The following is a 20,590-nucleotide window of genomic DNA, read 5'->3' on the forward strand; positions in this document are numbered from 1 at the left end:
CACCATGCCAGCCAGCCAGCCTGTGCAGCAGGACTTTCACATTGTGGAAATGTGGATGATTGACTTCTATGGATGATTGACTTCTATGAGTCTGAGCAGAAACACGCTCCCTCTCCCTCCCCTGGCCAGAATCAGCAGCCAGTTAGTGTTTCCCACTCCCCCAAACACTGCGATTGGAGGAGAACACGGTCAGGGGCAGCACTGTGGCTATTCCTAATTGGTTAGCCACAGAAGTCAATACCCCTTACCTCACTCAGCATCTTCCAAATATAGAGATATTCAGTTTAGACACACACAGAGAGAGAGAGAGAGAGCAAAAGAGAGAGAGAGAGAGAGAGAGAGAGCAGGATAATTCCGAAGACTTTAGAAGCTCCGATTGAGCACATCTCTTGGAAACAGCCAATCTCTGCTCTGGAAGATTGAATGCTCTGCGGATATTCGCGGTTACCAGATAATTCCAGGGCGGAGTGCGCACCCCTAGTCTGTAGTACCAAAAGATATGAATGATACAGTGGTATCTCACCAGCTACAAACAGAATCAAATTAGATTACTCCAGAAGAGTAGATCTCATTGTTTTGATCCATGATTGTCCTTTGAAATCTTACGCTGTACGGGATTCATTCAAAATGTCAGACAGGAAATATAGGAATATACAAGGAACTAAAATCAGAGTTTGTGAACCCAGCTCAGTGTTTTTGATTTTACCCAAATGACTCCCAACAGCCACATGAACTGCAAGACTCTGATTTAACAATCACGACTCTGTCAGGGAGCCAGTCACACATTTTATTTCATAAAATACATTTTCACGTGCATGCAGATGACGTTGGAAAATTCACAAGCTTCACGTCCTGCATTTGCAAAAAGTAACACACAACAGGTATCACTAATGTTTTATCCAAATGCAGCTTGATTCCTCCCCAAAGCAAACTTCTGGAAAGAAAGAAACTTTACTAGAGCATATCATAATACTTCCATTAAAGTCCATGAACACACTTAGCAAAATCATCACCTTTGTGTTTTTTATTTTGCTACTTGCTCCAGCTGCTAACACTTTTGAGAGCGCATCAGTGACTCTAATTACAGGCCAACATTAGAGAGGTAGGTTCCTGTGCCAACTGCGGTTCTAGCAAGCAAGCTGTCTCGACGCGTTCCTGCTTGTATGTGAAAGGAAGGGAAGATGAATAGCAAGTGTCTCGCTATGCCAAGATGTAACATGTTACCTGAATAAACAGTCCATCAGAAAAACAGGATATTGACCAGATTCTATTATGTTGATCCATTTCATTAAAACAACAACAAAAAAGATACATAAAATAGGGTGTGTGGGCAAAGTCACTTCAAGTAGTTGTCTGTGAATGCATCTACTAGTACAGAAGAACTAAGGAAAATCATGTTGAGAAATTGATATGCCTAGATAATTGCCTAGAAAAAGTGTTAAAACATTAAACTCAACCATTGCAATTTGCATGAAAAATGAACTCTGAGAAGTTGGAATGTTTAGACCCTGAACAGATGTAGTTAAAAGAAGAAGAAAAGAACAGGGTGGATCAGGCCCAATCTAGTTTATAATATTGAACCCGATTATGGCCAGATCTATCCTGACTAAGCAATATACAGGTAACTAATGAAGTAGTCCATTCTACTTGAACAAGAGGATTAATGGTTCAGGAGAGAATATGGCCAAAATCAAATACAAGAATTAAGGGTGCTATGCATGTTTAGATAGAGAAAAGTTCTACAACTCCCAGCATCCCCCATGTTGGCTGGGGAATGCTGGGAGTTGTAGGATTTTTTTCTGCCTAAACATGTGTAGGATTGCAACCTAAGTGCATTAAAGCCCATTGAGTTCAATTCTAAATTAACTCTATAACTTTTCCAAGTAACAATACTCTGTGCTTGCGTCATTGCTATTCAAGCAGACTGATCCAGATCTCTTTTTTAGGGGTGGTGGTGATAGTATGCCTATATGTTTTGGCTTAGTTAATGTTTGACTTCTTGCAGCAGAATTATTTGACATTTCGGCGACATCTGCAAACTGATTGGAACCTATGGAACCGTTTAATATAATTGTGTCTTTTAAGCAAATCTAATTACATGTTAAAAAACACTAATGTCCAATTTTAACTTTATATGACCTATTAGACCATTTAGTCTTCAACACAATGGACAGAGGGTGAAAGCTACAAGAGAAGGGAGGAAAATCCTCTACTGGACCCCTAGTATGGCATGTTTTGTTTTTAAACTACACATTTTAGACTTCCATATTGATACAATATAAGTTATCAAAACCTTGACTTTAGCTGTTTATTTAGAAATGCATCTGCTGTGAGCAGCATTTCTTGGATCCTTTTCAGAGCCATGAGTAAGTCCATGTGGCAGAAAGCCGCTCAGCTATTTTGGCATAAATGTTATGGATCCCAGACTCCAGCCCCTGAAAAGCTCTTTTACAAACCACATTCTGATCTCCTCAGGACATTGCTTGGAGAATGCCTGCCTCCATTCCCCTTGGAATCTATGAAAACTGAAAGATGCTAAAAAGTTGGAAGATGTTTACATAAAGAACCAGCCTGCCGATCAAATAGCCGCGAGGCGCCTAGGAGCCTCCAGTGAAACTGATGAGGAGCCACCTCCTTCCAGTTCTCTAGAACTTTCAGATGTAGAGGACCATTCTTGGCCAATCAGCTTTCACACATATGGTCTTCCCCCTATCCTGCTTCTGAGAATAAGTTATGAACTGGACAGTCAATCATCTCATCCACCCTCAGGAATTTATTCGGTCAGTTTATTTACTAGAAGGAGAAGAGCTTCATCAGTCAATTTGATTCTTTACAGAAAGGGTAGTTAATATATTATATCTCTCCCAATGTCTAATTTGTAAAATGTGAGGTATCAAGTCATCCCTGACCAGTTAAGTCTATTCACATAACCTCAAATGTGTGTGTGTGGGGGGGGGGGCAGGGTTCTACTGACTGAGTGGGGAGAGAAAGATACTCTGTACATGGTCAAAGCCACTCTCCTTTTGGTTATTTCCCAGATGTCCCAGAGCTGAAGTCCGACTCTAATTCAGGAAGACGCTGGTATCTTCCACCTTCCACAAACAACATGCTGTCAACAGCTGCCAATAATTTTTAGGGTATTCAGGAGACAACCAACAACTGACTGGTGATTTTAGATATAGAGTTGACTGTAATTAATTGAGCCAGGAGGACTGGTTTTTGGGCAATGCCACTCCCAGACGGATACAGATTGCCATTTTACCTTCCTTACCACCATTCATTTTACCACACATTTGCACCTGACGTGAAATTTTAAAAGCTCTATTTGAAGGGCTGTACAGTCCAAATCTAATTTGTAGATAAAGTACCATCAGAAGGAAGAGGCTGGGCCTTGACGTTGTCCATCAAAGACACCCGGACAGCAGGCTGAGCAAGGCACACAGGTCTCCTGGTCTTCCCTACTATGGTAAGATCTATAGCATTTCTATCTAAATTATAATTAGCAAATACTAATTAGCAATTGCTATAGTAATTATAGCAATGATCTCTAAATGTTATGTTATGTTTTAATTACATTTTTTTATTCTGATTTTTATTGTTAGCTGCCTTGAGTGCCTTTTTTGGCAAAAAGATGGGCTATAAATTAAACAAAAAACATTGCATGCATTTTTATACAAATCTGTGTGCTCTTTTGTCCTCTGTTTTAGCAATTTGAAAGTGGTCACACTAGAATTACTTTGTGTGTCTGTTACTTGACACCACATTGTGGGGATGAAGACAGTGGTGGCCAACTCAGCATAGTGAAGAATCTACATAATAGAAGGGCCTGCACTGTTGGTGGAAGAGGCAAGGCTCATTTAATAATTGAGACTGGCCACTTTTGACACTGCCGAAAGAACTGACTTATGTTTATTCTCATAAATCCTCTCAAGTATGCTGGTCTTGAAGTGAGGGCCCCATGGTCCTTGCCTAGGGTTCCCCCATCAAGCTGACTTCTAGCAATTTTTAAAAGTGATAGATTATGTGAAATGGCACAAATAGCAACACTAAATCTAAAATCTATGCAGGTTATAATATGGTGCTTAAACCCCACCACCACCACCGAGTGAAAAACAACTCACCAAATCCACCTCAGGCTCGGACATTAAGCGTAATAGAAGTAACACAGTCTTTCCCTTTCGCTCCTGAGGCGCTCTGCTGTCTTCTCGAGGCATCACGGCCATTCTTTAAGGAGGGCGGGGAATACAAGTCCCATTTCGAGGTGTCAGTAGTGGATGCGCAGCGTTTTTAAGAGCATTTTTCTTTGCCAGTTGCTTGACCCTGAGAGCAGTCCCACTGCTTTGCAAAGGCAGCTGTGGAACGCGCTGCCAAACCCTATCAATTATTGAGTGTCAAAGGGAAAGACTTAATCTGTGTGATAAAAGAATGGATTTTATCTGGAGCTTGTTCTCTTTTAGAAGTGATTTACACAACCAATCTCTCCAGGCCTTTTCCATAATGTAATTATTTATTTCGTGTTAGCAGCCTTCCTTCAACGTGGGTTATTTTTTATCTTTTGTAGCGTTTAAATAGGAGAGGGGAAGCCCACTAAGTCCCCATTGGTGATTTTTCAAAAGCTTGACTGCTTGAAAAATATCGACCTTAGAGAGCCCATTCAGACTTTGCTTTAGCTTGCTTATTTCATTCATAGGAATTCGTTCATAGGATGGATAATGTCAGGGCTGCTTCACATGTACTGCATTCGCTTGCTGTGTTCATAAAATTTTGAGGTGGGCAAAATTATGCATGGTGTGGAAGTGCATAGGGAAACATTTTTTTTCTCCCTCTCTCATAATACTAGAACCCTGGGTCATCCCATGAAGCTGATTTTTGGGAGATTCTGGACAGATATAAGGAAGGATGTCTTTATGCAGCACATAGTCAAACTATGGAATTTGTTATCACACAATGGAGTGATGGCCACTTATTTGGATGGCTTTTAAAGGAGATTTAGACAAATTCATGGAGGAGAAAGCTATCAACGGCTACTACTCCTGATGGCTATATGTTAGTTTCAGTATCAGAGGCAGCCTGCCTATGTACACCAGCTGCTGGGGAACACAAGTGAGAGGGGGCTATTGCATGCATGTCCTACTCGTGAATTTCCCACAGGCATACAGTTAGCCACTGTATGAACAGACTTTAGGACTAGATGGACCCTTGGTCTGTTCCAGCATGGCCCTTCTTATGTTCACTGTAGTCATTGAGTGCATGTCTTTGACACCACATTGTGGGATGAAGATGGTGGTAGCCATCATAGTGAGGCTCTTACATAATAGGGCAGTTGCTCACCAACTCCAAGCAGTTTTGGATGACACAGATTTTCTAGACCCATTTCAAACTGGCTTTAGAGCAGGATATGGAGTTGAGACCGCTATGGTCGCCTTAGCAGATGATCTACGCCTGAGTATTGACAGGGGGAGTGTGTCCCTGCTGGTACTCTTGGACCTCTCAGCGGCTTTTGATACCATTGACCATGGTATCCTTCTGGATCGCCTGAGAGGATTGGGAATTGGAGGCACTGTCCTTCGGTGGTTCCGGTCCTACCTCTCGGGCAGGTTCCAGATGGTGATGCTTGGGGATAGCTGCTCCTCAAAAAAGGAGCTGCTGTGCGGTGTACCGCATGGTGCCATCCTTTCCCCAATGCTATTTAATATTTACATGAAACCGCTGGGAGAGATCATCCGGAGGCATGGGGCGGGGTGCTATCAGTATGCTGATGACACCCAAATATATTTCTCTATGCCTTCAATAACAGCATCAGCTAAGGATAGTGTGTCTCCTCTGAATGAATGCTTGGAGGCGGTAATGGGCTGGATGAGGAAAAACAAACTGAAGCTGAATCCAGACAAGACGGAGGTGCTCGCTGTCAAAGGCCACAACCTAGGTTTGGAGGTGTGCCAACCGGTTCTGGATGGGGTTACACTTCCCCTGAAAGACTGTGTTCGCAGCTTGGGGGTGCTTCTGGATCCGTCGCTCCAAATGACAGCCCAGATAGATGCGACGGCCAGGAGTGCCTACTATCAGCTTCGGCTGATACGCCAGCTGCGCCCCTTCCTAGAGTTGGAAGACCTAAAGATGGTAGTGCACGCACTGGTAACTTCGAGGCTTGACTTCTGTAATGTGCTCTACATGGGGCTACCTCTGTGCCTAGTCCGGAAACTTCAATTAGTCCAAAATATCGCAGCCAGGCTGGTCACTGGTACACCTAGGGGTGACCACATTACACCAGTTTTAAAATCTCTTCACTGGCTGCCGATTAGTTTCTGGGCGAAGTACAAAGTTTTGGTTATTACCTTTAAAGCCCTACATGGTTTGGGTCCAGGCTACCTGCAGGATCGCCTTCTCCTGTACAATCCGCCCCGCACACTCAGGTCCTCTGGGAAGAATCCACTTCAGCTAGCAAAAGCTAGATTAACAACTGTTACCCAGAGGACCTTCTCTTCTGCTGCTCCCAGACTGTGGAATGGCCTGCCGGAGGAGATTCGTCAACTTGACAGTCTTTTAGAATTTAAAAAAGCAATAAAGACTGATCTATTCCGGCAGGCCTATCCAGTGAAATTTTAGAATGTTTTCAGGATGTTTTAATCATGTATGGTATGTTTTAATTCGTTTTAATGTGTATTTTATCTCATGTTTTTATACTGTTTGTTTTTTCACTTTGAATTGTTTAAGTTTTTGTGAACCGCCCAGGGAGCTTCGGCTATTGGGCGGTATAAAAATGCAATAAATAATAATAATAATAATAATAATAATAATAATAATAATAATAATAATAGAAGGCACTGAACACATCACAGAAGGCTGCTGTTCCTGGGCCCCATGGTTCTACAGGGAACAATATACAGACATGTACCCATAATGGTCATAATATGTAAAGGAGCCTTACCCAAACTGGTTGCCCTCCAGATGTTTTGGACCACAACTCTCAGCATCCATAACCATTGGCCATGCTAGCTGTGGCTGACAAAAGTTGTAGTCCAAAACATCTGGAGGGCAACCAGGTTGGGGAAGGCTGATATAAAGTATTCCTGAGCTGTGGCAACATTCTCAGTTCCCCCAACACACATCTCAAAGAACCCACTAGATATCTAATAGCATAACATCCATACTAGGGCTTTGGAAAATGTGGAAGCTACCATGGATGCATTTCAGAACATCTGGAGCAGACCTTAGTAACATCACTGTACAGCTGGAATAAATCCACAGGAGTAAATCCAAGAAGTAATCACGGACTTTGCTTCACCAGCAGGGCAAGAATGGCATTGTCCCTCCAACAGAGTGACATGCCAGATCTCTTGTTCAAACTGCAGCTGAAACTGTTGTTTCAGGGAGTTTATTTTACTGAACTTGAAAAGGAGTTGTGATCTCATAAGGAGCTCTACTTCATCCAGTAGCTCATGTTTTGCAAGACTTACAGCTCACAGAGCAGCTATCTTGTAAAGTGTTTTGATCCATTAAGTCCAGCTCTTACAAAGCTTATATTATAGTGCAATCCTTTGCATGTTTGCTCAGAAATAAGGCCCATTATGTTCAATGAGGTAAGTGGGTATAGGGTTGCAGCATTAGTTACCTAAACGTCATTTAGAAAAGCCCACTGAAGAATAAACTGACCAGAACAAAAAACTTTTTAAAAATTCCAGGTATTTTCACAAGACCAACTTGCTTTATTTATTTGTTTATTCATTCATTCATTCATTTAATTTCTATACTGAACAAAGTTCTCTGGATAGTTTCACGAAAGAGAGATTCTTCCACCTGAAACATTGTGAGAATCAGTTCTCAGAATGATAGTACGACAAGCAGTACGACAATGGAACCAGTTACCTAGGGAGATTGTGGGCTCTCCCACACTAGAAGCATTCATGAGGCAGCTGGACAACCATCTGTCAGGGATGCTTTAGGGTGGATTACTGCACTGAGCAGGGGGTTGGACTCGATGGCCTTATAGGCCCCTTCCAACTCTACTATTCTATGATTCTATGATTAGCTCCAGTTCATAAATTCAGGCAGCAGTGATGATGAAATAGCATGGATGAGAGTAGGTGGGAACACCTCCCATTTAGTTTGAACTTCTGAATGTGAATGCATGAGGTTCCCTGTGATAAGTCAGACTTAGAAGTCAAGCATGGGGAAAGTGGAAGAGGGTCAGATCACCTAACCCAATACTGTATTCTTCAATGAATAGAAGTTTTCCAAGGTCTCAGACCGACATATCACTTGAATGTATTTCTTGAGGGCCAAACTAGATTAATAAATAACAGGAAGCTACACATCATGTTTTTACTATAATCAATGACAGGCACAGTGGGGTGAACCTTATGGGAAACACAGTGCACAGGGAGGGGGGCTTATATCTTCCCTCCTTGGTATGATCAGAATGAAAATCCTGCCCCTACTGCAATGCTAAACTGCTTAGAAAAACAGTTTCCTATAAGAAAATACTCTCAAGATCTAGGAATCATCAAATTCACTGCAGTCATAGGAAAAGAACCCCCAAAGCTTATGGTTATTAGATGAGAGAGTCAAAGCAAAATCTGTCTATTCATTCTTATTACATTCTTCTACAATGCCAGTGTTAACAAGACAAAGCAAAATTTATATTGTCAGCTGGTAGGTTTGTTAAATGAAAGCTATACACACCAATTATAGAGGAAGGGTGAAAGGCTAGCTGTCAGCAGAGAGAGAGAGAGAGATAAAAGCAAAATGCTCAGAAAAGAAAAAGCCAAGACAAATCAAAATTTTAAAATGTTGCTCTGTTATTGATTAGGTTGAATGTCAGTTTCAGTGAAAGAACTGAAAGAAATCTCTGTCCAACATGACTTTTTCTCCATGTTTTTTTTAAAAGGTCACAAATTTTCCTTACCTGAAAACTCCAGTACTGTAAGAAAGCCACCAGGAAGTCATGGAAAACTGTGGAGAGATACTCATAGCACATATCATAGTACATAATAAGTACAATTCATACAATAAGCAGCTTGTTGTTTATTCTTCATGGACCAGCCCACGCCAGAGCTTTCTGTACTTATTATGTGCTATGATAATCTACCCATGAAAGCACCATCAATGAATTCCTCTGAGAGATCTAGATTTCCCTTTTTTACTATTGAATTGTCAACTGTTGATGGTTATATTTTCAAAATTCAATAAAATAGATGTTTTTAAACAAAACAACAACTAATACCATAGTTGAACTTGAGTTAAAAGAATTCAAACCTTTGTCCCACCAATTCATTTCAGTTTTACTTTGAATCACCTGCTTACTGTTTAGAGACAGCTATTAGCATGGCAACATCACAAATGGTATTTAAAGTGAGTCACACGCTTCACAGGATCTGCCTGCTCCAAAACAGCAGAATTCCCTTTGGCTCTGTCCCCTGTTTTGCTCCATCAGGTCTATGACAATCCAGTAGAAGTCAATGCATAGTGTAGACTACAAATCCTTTGGGTAGAAATCAAATGTTTGAAAGTCTCTATGTCACTGAATAAGGTTTCATACCATTTTTACTGGTGTCCATTCCTAAGTTGCCAAGGGCATGCTTTGCAATGTGGAAAGTGTGTGGAAAATGCTGATTGCACTTAAGTTTAAACTGTCATTGCTGCTGGACTAACTAAAAGCAAGCAAGATGATGAACGGAAAAGGCATTTAGTAAAGCCACGGAGATTCCTCTTTAGCATCCACAGCCATTCCATCAGAGATGCACCTACTATGGGTATCAGTGAAACCACTGTACACCTGGATAGATTCCCCCCACCTCACAAGCTGACACTCTTTTCAGCTGTCTGCCTGGACATAATTCACAAAGTGCTTCTCAACATTCTGCAACTGACTAGAAACTCTTTCCATGAATGCCACACCAGCAGAATTGATCTAAATTGGTAGCTTGTATTACGTAGTATCTCATGAACGTTTGCAGCAGTTAAACTTATAGACCAGGAGAGGGTCATGTGCAAAACTGGTGTACATGTAACATTGGGGTTCCATCAACCATGGTTTGAGAGTACAGCATTAGACAGAGCTCCTTCTTACCTTCACTGTGGTAAAGAGATCCATTTGCACTGACATTTAGGCTGCAATCCTATGCTCACTTATCGGTGAATGCGCTTAATTTGAGCTCAATGGGACTTACTTCTGAGTAGACATGTATATGATTGTTCTGTAAGCTGGTTAAAACTAATTAGGTGCTTCACTTAATCAGTATTCCTATCCAGTTTCAAAGCTTGTTTAGCCTTCGTCATGGTTAATGCCTGTGTGGACATATCCCTTAGGATGTTGGGAGGATAGTTCTGCTCTGGGAAAAGAAAGACTGGGGAAAGAGAAGACATGATCCAATGGTTTGCCCCAGTCCCTACTTCTCTAGACGACCTCATCGTCACCTCTGCAACAAGCAACAGATCTTGAAACGCTAGACACAAAAATGCATATAGGGATAAAGAAGAACATCAGAAGAGCCATGCTGGATCAGACCAAGGATCCATCTAGTCTAGTATTCTGTTCACACAGTGGCCAATCAGTTGTCAATGCAAAACCCACAAGCAGGACATGAGCGCAGCAGCTATTTGTCCTATCATGAAAGTGTACTCATATGTCCCAAGTTTCCTCTTTTTACTAGCCATGCTTGCATGTTTCCCCTAATTGTGAGAACAAGAAATGAAGAGTGGCTTTCAAGGGCATGGAGTGCATATAAGAGATTTCAGAAGTCAAAATGTAGTGGAAAGTAGGGTCAAGAAGAGACCCGAAAGTTAGAACAAAACATATGCAGTGAATATAAAACGGGAAAGGAACCCAGTGGCGAGGTCTGAACACAGGTTAATGTAACAGGATCGCCATTTCCTCTATACAGTTTTCTCTGGCTAAAACATTCTCATCTACTCCAGCAGAAAAGAACTTAAAAGACTTACTACAGAGTACATAACTATCTCTTATGTTTCCTTTTGCTGGCAAAACCAGGCAAACACAATTCTCTGGAGGAGTCACTGGCCTGCCAAGAAGGGTAGGTTAGATGACTTAAGTGGCAGTTTCTATTTTCTTATTCCTTTAATTCGAAGGAACACACACAGTTGACATTTTTATTGGTTTGTTTATGTGAGGTCTACTGGTATTCTCCTTTCCTTCCACCTTCGCTTTCCCATGCACACAGCTGACCTTCCTATCTATCGTCATCACTTTCTTGGGGATGATCCAATTCGTTCCACTTACAGACTGCAAGGACTTTAGTAGGAAGAGCTCCTTTTTAGTCCCGTATTATTGAGAATGGACAAACTATTTCTAAAGCTCTAGTTTAAGTGTTTCTCTCAGTCCATTAATCCATGGGTTTAAGTTAACAGAGCTTTTGGGACACCAGGATAATCAAATATAATATCACAGAATTACAAGCAGGCCTGGTTCTATCCTGAGCCAAGGTGAGCCATTTGTCTCAGGTGGTAGATTTTGGATAGACAGGGGAGCGAGCACACACCCGCCTGCTGCAGATACAACCTGCCAATGTTTCTCGTCTATCTGTCGCTGCCCAAGTGTGCTGCTGATGTCACTTTGCCACGGCACTTCTTCACAGTAGCAAAGTGGCAATGGTGCTCCTACCTAGCAGCCAGTGGCTTCTCAGAAGTCTAATGTCCCTTCTCAGAGAATGAGATGTTGGGACAAGCTCTAAGAAGTAGGAATACTGCTACCACCTTGCAGCAATGGGAAAAACTGTTATTAAAAATGGTTTCCTGCCAGGGCAAACCAACGGCAGCGGGCAGCACTCCTACTACAGCTGAGTCCAGTGTCTTGTCAGATCTTGCCCCATGAGAGAAGAGGAGTGCAGCAGTGAGAGTAGCAGCCACTGCAGTTCTGCAGAGGGCGGAGAGAGGGATACTTAACAGGACAGTATCTAGTCCAGTCTCTCTCAAGTACTCCTAGTTGTTTAGTCCAGTTGTTTTCAAGCTGCATTCCTGGGCATCTTGAAGCTCCTTAAAAGCATGTCTGGTTTTCCTTAGTGAGAAGACTGATCATGACAGACAAGGGCCTCCTGAAAGCTTCTCTACCATTAGAAACCTTTCTCCCGAGATGTGCAGCCTCATGGGGATTGGCTACTGTTTGAGGACTCCTAGGCCGGATCTACACTACTGCTTTAAAGCGCTTTATAACAGTTTTATAGCACTTTAAAGCAGTTAAAGCGCTTTATAACAGTTATAAAGCGCTTTAAAGCAGTAGTGTAGATCCGGCCCTAGAGTGCCCTCTCCAGTTTTGTGGATGTACAGTAACCTGGGCAAGTTTGGCTAGTGCTCCACATTACTTTAGGATGCCCCTGAGAGCAGAGCCAAGCCCAGACATCTTAGCAGCATACAGAGATTCCATAGGAGAAATGCAGGATCTTCGGCCAAGGGATGGTTCAGATGAGAATTTCAAGTTAAGTTGGCCCATTGCATGGAGCAAAGCAAGGGCATATCTGTTTCACCTGCTCAACTGGCATACCAGCTCTGTATATCTGAATGGGAATGATACATCTAGAGTCCATCTACTTGTATAATATTAAACCTGCATAGACCTCAGTTACTCAGTTGATTTCCTGGATATTTTCCAAAGAATCATCATTGTCATCATCAATGGTTTTCCATGGCCAACCATGCTCAGAGTGGCTCACAACATCAGAAAAAATGTACATGATATAGTAACAGTTCAACTTAGCTCACTAACAGTTACAAAACATAACAAAATGTATACGGCCATTAAAATAATAGGCAATATTAATCAATGCATAGCAAAATTAAACTATCCACCAGTTATTCATACTACAACTGCACAATAGAAATACAAAACCAAACTAAATGTTGCCTCCACTGAAAGCCCCCAAACCAAACCCCACCCTTGATGGGACTCCTTGAGCAGTGGGAGCAGCCTTTGTAGCTGGAGTCAATCAAGGCCCAGGTGGAAATGAGGCAGATGGAGAGCAGAGAGCAGGTCTTGCAAGCGAGGCCAGTCTGCATCAGAATGCAGGTGCATAGGCTGATTTTGAATGTGCCATGCCCACACGGATAGCAAGAACATGCAGGGAGACAAATGTGTCCTCGCTCCACTCCACAGGATGGGCCAGAGTGGTCCAAACCAGCCCCTTCAAGCATGGAAGGAGTTCTCAGCAAGTGGAAAGTTAAAATCATATACATAGTCCTCATCAACTATATTATAGGGTAGAAAACATGAGTGACCCAAGAGATGACCAAGTTACCCTTGGGTAAGCCTCATGTGGTAGCTTAGACAACTGCATTCATTCTGCCAAGTGTTAGAGGACTTGCTCACACTTTGTCGTTGGGTGGCAAAATGTGGCAGTAAAATGGTGCAACTGCATGGCAAAATGGTGATCTTTGACAGCAGTCATTTACTTGGAGTAAGGGATAGACCTAGCATGGGCAACAAATTCATAGGCTCAAATCAAACACTACATGCTGTAGGGCTCCATGGATGTTTATATCAACCTAAAAGGGGAGAAAATCTTTCTTGACCTATGACAATCTTTCAAAGAATTCTGTCTATTTGAACCTCATAGAAAAACAAATCTTCTTAGCTCTATAGCATAAATGCAGCCTGTACAATATTCCATCCCACCCATTCTGTACTTAAAGCACATGTAGAAGGTGATAGGCTTTATTTAATCAAACAAGGGATTAATTTCTGAGAAATATTACCTAGTGGAAAGAGTACATCCTGAGTTTCACTGGCTCCAAGCTTGACTTTTCCATGTTTACACCAAATGACTTGTTGGACTTCATTATACACCAAGTATTTCTATAGATCAGAGGCAGCCAGACCTATGCAACTAACATAAAATAAATTACCACCCCATGATAAATGGTTCTATTAGCAATCCAGATTGTTAAACTCCGATAGAACAGAATGGAGAGAGCACCGGCCCATTCATTCTCCCTCCGGCAGATACCAAGTTGTAAATAGGTTATTTTGTGTGTAAATAACACATTAAAACTCAGCATTAGCTGTGTCTTTTGATAGAGAGGAAATTGTTCCAAATAAATAATCCCGGACAGGAATGTAAAATAAGCCAGATTTAATAGTGCATGCCTCCCGTAGCCGTGTTAAACATGACTAAAATGATAAACCCCAGAATATACTAATAGTAAACCATGCTCTGACATCAAAGTAATGAGGCCATATTTTTACCCAGCTTTAGAAATGCTAAAATTAGTCTTGACAGAGCCAGACATCAGGAGGAAAAAAAATGGTGCCAACATAAACACCATCAATTCACCAAGTAGGTATTTGTGTCATGAGGGGTGTGCAGTATTATGGGGGTACAAATGGTGCTCTTTTGGCTTTGGAAACAATAAGGCATCGCAGTTTGAATTAGAACTGAATGTAGTCTTTATAAATATCCAAAAATCACTAGTCATTTTTTTTTTAAAAAAAGAAAAGGTGCTTTGACTTCAGATTCCTATCTTGAATGTGAAATTTTGCTTCAAAATGTGAATGTCTTAGACGTGGTGTTTCTGGTTTGTTTTGATCCTGGAAGACTTCAAATAAGAAATCTCAAAAACTGTGAACCATTAGATACCCAAGTACCATTGCATAGGAGCTATCAAATGCTGCAAGATTAAGAAAATAAGAATAGTTGGGCTGCAATCCTATGCATGTTTAGACAGACCATTCTCTATTTGAAGGGCTATCCTGTCTAATTCCAATTTAAATATAATGAACTATAAGGGCTGTAGCCCATCAACAGTTTGAACCTGAACAGCAGGCCAAACACAGTCCTCCACACTATGGTAAGATGTACTCTGTTTCTATTTAATAATATTAGTATATGCAAATTTTATGCAAATCACAGTAATCCTGTGATACATTTCCCCTCTTTTTTTTGGCAATCCGTAAGTGGCCACCCTATAACAATCCCTGGCAACGGCAGCTGAAAAAGTATGACTGCCATTACTGAAGTCACTGCATCCAGCTTGGTTCACACCAACATTTGTTCAGGCAGTCATGAACACATACATACCCAGCCATGGAGCAGTCAAATTGTTCAGATAGTTGAGAAATAGTCTATGTGGACTGGGACGATTTCTAAGAATAATGAGCATTAAAAAAACACTCATTAACATGAAAATACAGCTTCATTATCTCCTTAGTGAAGACCATTGGTTAGAACCAAGCTTAGTAGCCATTTTTGGGAAGTTATCAACCATTTTCTCCCCGGCAAGAGCTAGAATGCTTCCTTACATCCCATTACACAATGCTTTTATCACTATCCATCTGACATCTTCAAACAATTTCCTTCTCACTTTTAAACTCAAAGAGAGAGAGAGAGAGAGAGAGAGAGAGAGAGAGAGAGAGAGAGAGAGAGAAATATTGAGTTTGTAATTAAACCCTTCCAGGGTGGATAACCGGTTGCTAATGCTAGTCACATAAAAAAGAATAACGTCTTGCTCTTGAAACTAAATACAGGTTAGGAAAAGAAAGACTTCAGGTTATATCTGAACACTGCTGCACAAATATTAGTATATTAACAGTTATTTGAATATTGTTCCACTTGCACTTTATGGTGTGTAAAAATAATAAAGAAAAATTCAAATGATGACAGAATGCCCAATATAAACATTTATTCTCTCTGTATATGGGGCAAATATCCTATATACTAATAACAAACTCATTCCCCAGGTGCTGTTGCTTACATAACCCAAATGACACCACACACACACACACACACACACACACGGACAGTATAAGCAATTTCAGGAGAATCCAAAAGTCGTAGAACATTTTTTATATAATCGAATTTCATTAAGAATGGGATAGGAACTCCCAAATTAGCTCAATGTGGCATATATATGCTCAATAAGTACAGAAGATTTAAGTGTTTAAAGATTTAAGGAGGTTGAATGGAATGGGGTATCCTGGAAAAGGGCATGGCTGACTGGCTGGAACCCTGAACAGGTACACTTTTTGTTGTAGGCCCCATTTGTAACAACCTGTTCACCATCTTGCTCTTCTATTTACTGTTGTAACACACCACGAAATAAGCCCCAGGATGCCTCATACTGGGCCTGATCACAAGGCTATTTCATAACTAGTGTAAGTTTTCAAGGGACAATGGTAAAAACAGGTGGCCAATTATCTTGAGAAATAGCTCTTGCAGCCAGGTCCTAAGCAGGTTTACTTAGGAGTAAGCCACACTGTGTTTTCTTACTTAGTTCCATGTTAGTGTGTAGAGGATTGCAGTTTAAGCATATTAATTATGAAGGATATACTTTGGCCACATCCATGCAGCCCAGAGATGGGCAGAAGGTAGATCTCACTGGCTGACTTTGGGCCTATCAAGATCTCTCTTGTCCTAACTACAGGATAGTTGTGAGAATAAAATGTACCTTTGCTGAAGGATGTAATAAGAATAAGATTACTTCCATTGAATGCTGGCTGACATGACTTCAGAAGACTGATCTCTTGGGAGAATAGTGAAAGTCCTGTTGTCATGTTAAGCAAAGTGGCTCTCTTTAAGATTGATCATAAATGATGGGCAATTGGGCTTGTTTTTAGCCAAGCCACATTGGAATATATATTGAATCGCACCCACCTTCCAGTGTAGGCTATGAAATCCTTTCAAAGTTGAATAGTTGATATTTGGATTTGGAGACACTGGACCTATCTAACACCAGATGATCACCCCACTGATGTCTGCTCAACTGGTAAATAGCATCCTTATGTACATTTGTGTCATCTGGCGCCTTTTTGTAAAAGCAACAACTACCCCCATCATTCCCAGCCTGAACTTTCCACCACTAGAGGGAGGAAGAAAGGAATGTGAAATGATATGATGTTATTCTTTCAGCAGAGTGTTTTGCACATATGTGAAAACATCGTGAAATGGATATTTATGTGTGATTATTTTTCCTCCTTCAATTCCCATGTCAACAAATAAACTATCTCCAAATTTTGGAAATGATTCTGTTTGGACCTAGAATTTAGATGTCACAGTCCAGAGATGTTTCTCAAGAAATATCTTTCTCGAACTCTCCAGGGGGTTTGAGTAACTTTTGTTTTCTGCCAGTGGAGTTTTATCTAAGAAATAATGTAACTCAGAATGGTAAGATGCCCATCTTTTCCTCCCCTATCCATCCCACTGCATCAGCAATACTTGTTCTGTACGTTTGAAGCTCCTACAACAAAACCTGGGAAGTTTCCTTTGAAGAAAGAATGAAATAACAACTCACACCTCTTGAAATGATAAGCAGCCATAAAGGAAAGAGAGTGGGGGAGCTTTGTTGTTCCCCGAAACAAGGCCAAATAATCTACCAAATAGCAAAGAAAGTAAAAGGAAGGGGAAAAAACCCTTTCCCTACATTCTTCTACTCAGATAAATGAGTATGTAGTGTCCAAAGATTGAGGAAAAGACATATTCTGAAGCACAGTCTGTCCAGCAATAAGAAATATTTTTGATATGCCAAAAAAACAGCTGAAGAAGTTTAGACAGCTGAAGATGCCACTTGTCACATTCCGTTGGTCAAGTCCTAGCTAATTTGTTTCTTCATTTCCTGCTGTGAGAGGTCAGTCTATCCCATGGAACAAAAACAAGGAGTGGGTTGGTGTCTAACCAACACAAGCACCAGTACTATGATTTTTGGGGTTGGTTTTTTTTTTGTTCCTGTCCTACAATAACAAATGTCAACAGTTTCTCAGTCAGCTTTCCATAGATGTCAGATTCAATGGAGCACATACAGCACATTTAAAAATGAATAGATGGGGGCAGGGAGAACAATTCCATCAAAAGTTTAGCTAGTCATCTCTGTGTTCACATTAGATTTCAATCAAAAAAAAATTAGGAACCTTAAACCTGGGAGGGAGCCACCAAAACAAAAATAAAAATTCTAAGAGTCAACTTCAGACTTTTACAGTATAATCCTATGCATGTTTACTCAAAGGTAAGCCCCACTGAGCCCAATGGGACTTACCTTCCAAGAAAATGGGTATAGGATTGCAGCCTTATAGAGCCCTACATCTAAAGAGTGCCAATCCTTTAGGATGGTGTTCTTAGATACTTTACTCCCAACGGGAATTTTAGCATTCCTGATATCAAGTCTATAATTAAAGAATTCTCCAAGTGTTTTCAACTTTACGTTTTGGAATTTACCAGAAAAGAAATCTACACAGCCATGCAGCCTATGAAGCTGATGTCAAAGACTCTCTTACACCCTTAAAGGCAGTTCTGGTTCATAAAGTCCCATTTTTACTAGAGTTTATTTTCCCTTTGCTAAGTAGTATCACCAATCCTTTCAAATGATCCACTTTTCTCCAGGTACTTCTAGGGCTGGCTCTGCCATTAGGCAAAGTGCAGCAGCTGCCTCAGGCAACTGGTTTTGAGTGTCATGAAAGGCAGCAAATTATGCAGGTAGCAAACTATTCACTATTTAATGTGTTGTTGTTGTTGTTGTTGTTGTTGTTGTTGTTGTATTTTTACTTCCTGGGAGGTGGAGAAGTGCTTGTGGGATTTTCCATCTCAGGTGCCAAAATAACTTGACCAGCTTTGGGTACTATGTACCTTTATTTGAGGTGTGCTGATCCACCTCAGTCAGGAAAATGTCTTGGGCCAGCGTTACCTCGTTCAGATTACTTGCCATGGAGCCATTACAATCTGAATACATCACAATACCCCCCACCCCCCCACACACACTAGTAACCATTTTTTTAAAAGAAAGAAATCATGATCAACAGATGATTTGGCTAAAGAACACCAAACTTTTGTAATGGGGGCAAGTCTGTAACACTCTACAATCCATAAGAATGGGGGACATATACTTTCTATATACACTCATTGTCCCAATTCTCCTGTCTTCAGGGCCCCACGCCCTAAAAAACAAACTCAGCAGTCAAAATAAACCACATACCCTGTAAATTATGTTGTTTTGCTTGAATACAGAACGTTTGTTCCTTTTTCCCCAAGATGAATTACAATCTTCCTTCAACCCTCGCATCCAGTAAACAGCAACAACTGACCAACAGTACTATCTCTGGAGTTAACTGGAATGCAGGAGTCACATTAGTACCAAACAGGCAAGTTATCCCTTCACTTAAGGTCCAATATTTTGACTCACAGGTTGCCTAGTTAAACATATCCGTTCTGTGATCGCCTGGGATCTGCAAACTGTCAGCTTCCACTTCCTGGAACTTTCTAAGACCAAGAGCCCCAATAAACTCCTCATATTCACACATGGGCATATGCCTCTGTTCATATTAAATCCAAACAGGCTAATGAAAGAGAGCCCCTGTTGCTTACAAAGTGTGAGCTACAAAAAAAAGTACCTCCTTGTGTCACCACCGCTGCTGCTGCTGCTGCTGCTGCCAAGGGAGTTGTTTTCTTCCCTGTTTCATTAAAGCCATTACCCTCCAGAAGGGCACTTTTCCCTTCCTTTTTCCCAGCAGCTGTTGAGGTGGATGTTTCCATCTTAGACATACATATTCCAGCTTCCCAGTCCTTAAAAACAAAAACAAAAAGGCAGTTCAGTCATTTCTTCCATTGAAGATACAAAAACTTTGATCCTCTTCCAAAAGATAATTAAAAACAATAACAATAAAGATCTTTTTAATTGCCCACCGAGTTTTCCTTAAGCTATTGTAATTCCAACCAGAAAAAGGCCTGAATCCACCTAAGCTTTCAACTTTTGATAGCTTAGGGTTGATTTCATGCCAAAAAAAATAAATTTATTTGTATGTTTGCGAAGTCACCCTTCATGGCAATAGCCAAGGTAGCAATAATTTTGGTCTAAGATGTTATTAAAACTGGATAGGTAACCTCATTAGGCATCACAAGACATTTTGCATTTTTCTTTGAAAATTGCTCATACACAAAGCTTTCCTCAATCATACCAACTGCATAAAATTGGAGGAATTAATGGCATTAGCAAAACAAAAACAAAAACCTTCTGGGCAACCATGCCTATTTTGAGCTTAAAACAAATTTACTCTGAATTTCTTTTAGTTAAACATTTTAGTAGGAACGAACAATAGGCATGATCCAGCCAAAATTAAGCATTTTAAATCCCATCAATTCAAGTAAGTCTGTATTTAATTTTCCCATTGAATGGATGGGACTTATTTCCTTGTTTTGCTGGATTGTTATGCTCAGTGCATTTAAGCAAAAGAAATAGAGAGCAATGCTAAATTATTATATCAGGGTGGGGGTGGGAGTCTTTCACAGATCTACAACCACAGAAATAACAGAAAGAGAAAACTATTTACCTAACTCTGTGGGTCATCTTTAGCTGATATGGACTAAATGACAAATTGTACTATGGGAACTCAAGTTACTTGCTACACTGCATTGATACATCACTCCAAATAACTCACTGTATTAAGCAAGGTACAATTGTCCTGATTTACTTTTTTAATATGAAAGCTCATGATTAGTGTCAGTGTTTGCAATCAGAAAGGCTGCAGTTCTATGCACAATTTAAACACCCCTAAACACAGTGGATCTTAGACCACATAAACATGCACAGGATTGGGGAATATGTCCAAAGTAGGTATGGGGCAGAAATTCAATTGGTTCACATTTTAATGCAAATTTACCTA

General features: G+C 40.7%; 1 protein-coding gene across 1 annotated transcript in view; it reads right to left on the reverse strand.

Moving 5' to 3' along the window:
• The window catches only part of GLI2 (GLI family zinc finger 2), a 277,978-nt gene that overhangs the window by 192,940 nt on the left and 64,448 nt on the right, over positions 1-20,590 (reverse strand). Inside the window, exon 2 of the mRNA XM_063116688.1 lies at positions 19,322-19,493. Coding sequence (XP_062972758.1) covers positions 19,322-19,472 — 151 coding nt within the window. The 5' untranslated portion in view covers positions 19,473-19,493. The remainder of the gene's footprint in view (positions 1-19,321; positions 19,494-20,590) is intronic.

Source organism: Elgaria multicarinata, chromosome 2 (genome assembly GCF_023053635.1).
Source record: "Elgaria multicarinata webbii isolate HBS135686 ecotype San Diego chromosome 2, rElgMul1.1.pri, whole genome shotgun sequence".
Taxonomy (NCBI): Eukaryota; Metazoa; Chordata; class Lepidosauria; order Squamata; family Anguidae; genus Elgaria; species Elgaria multicarinata.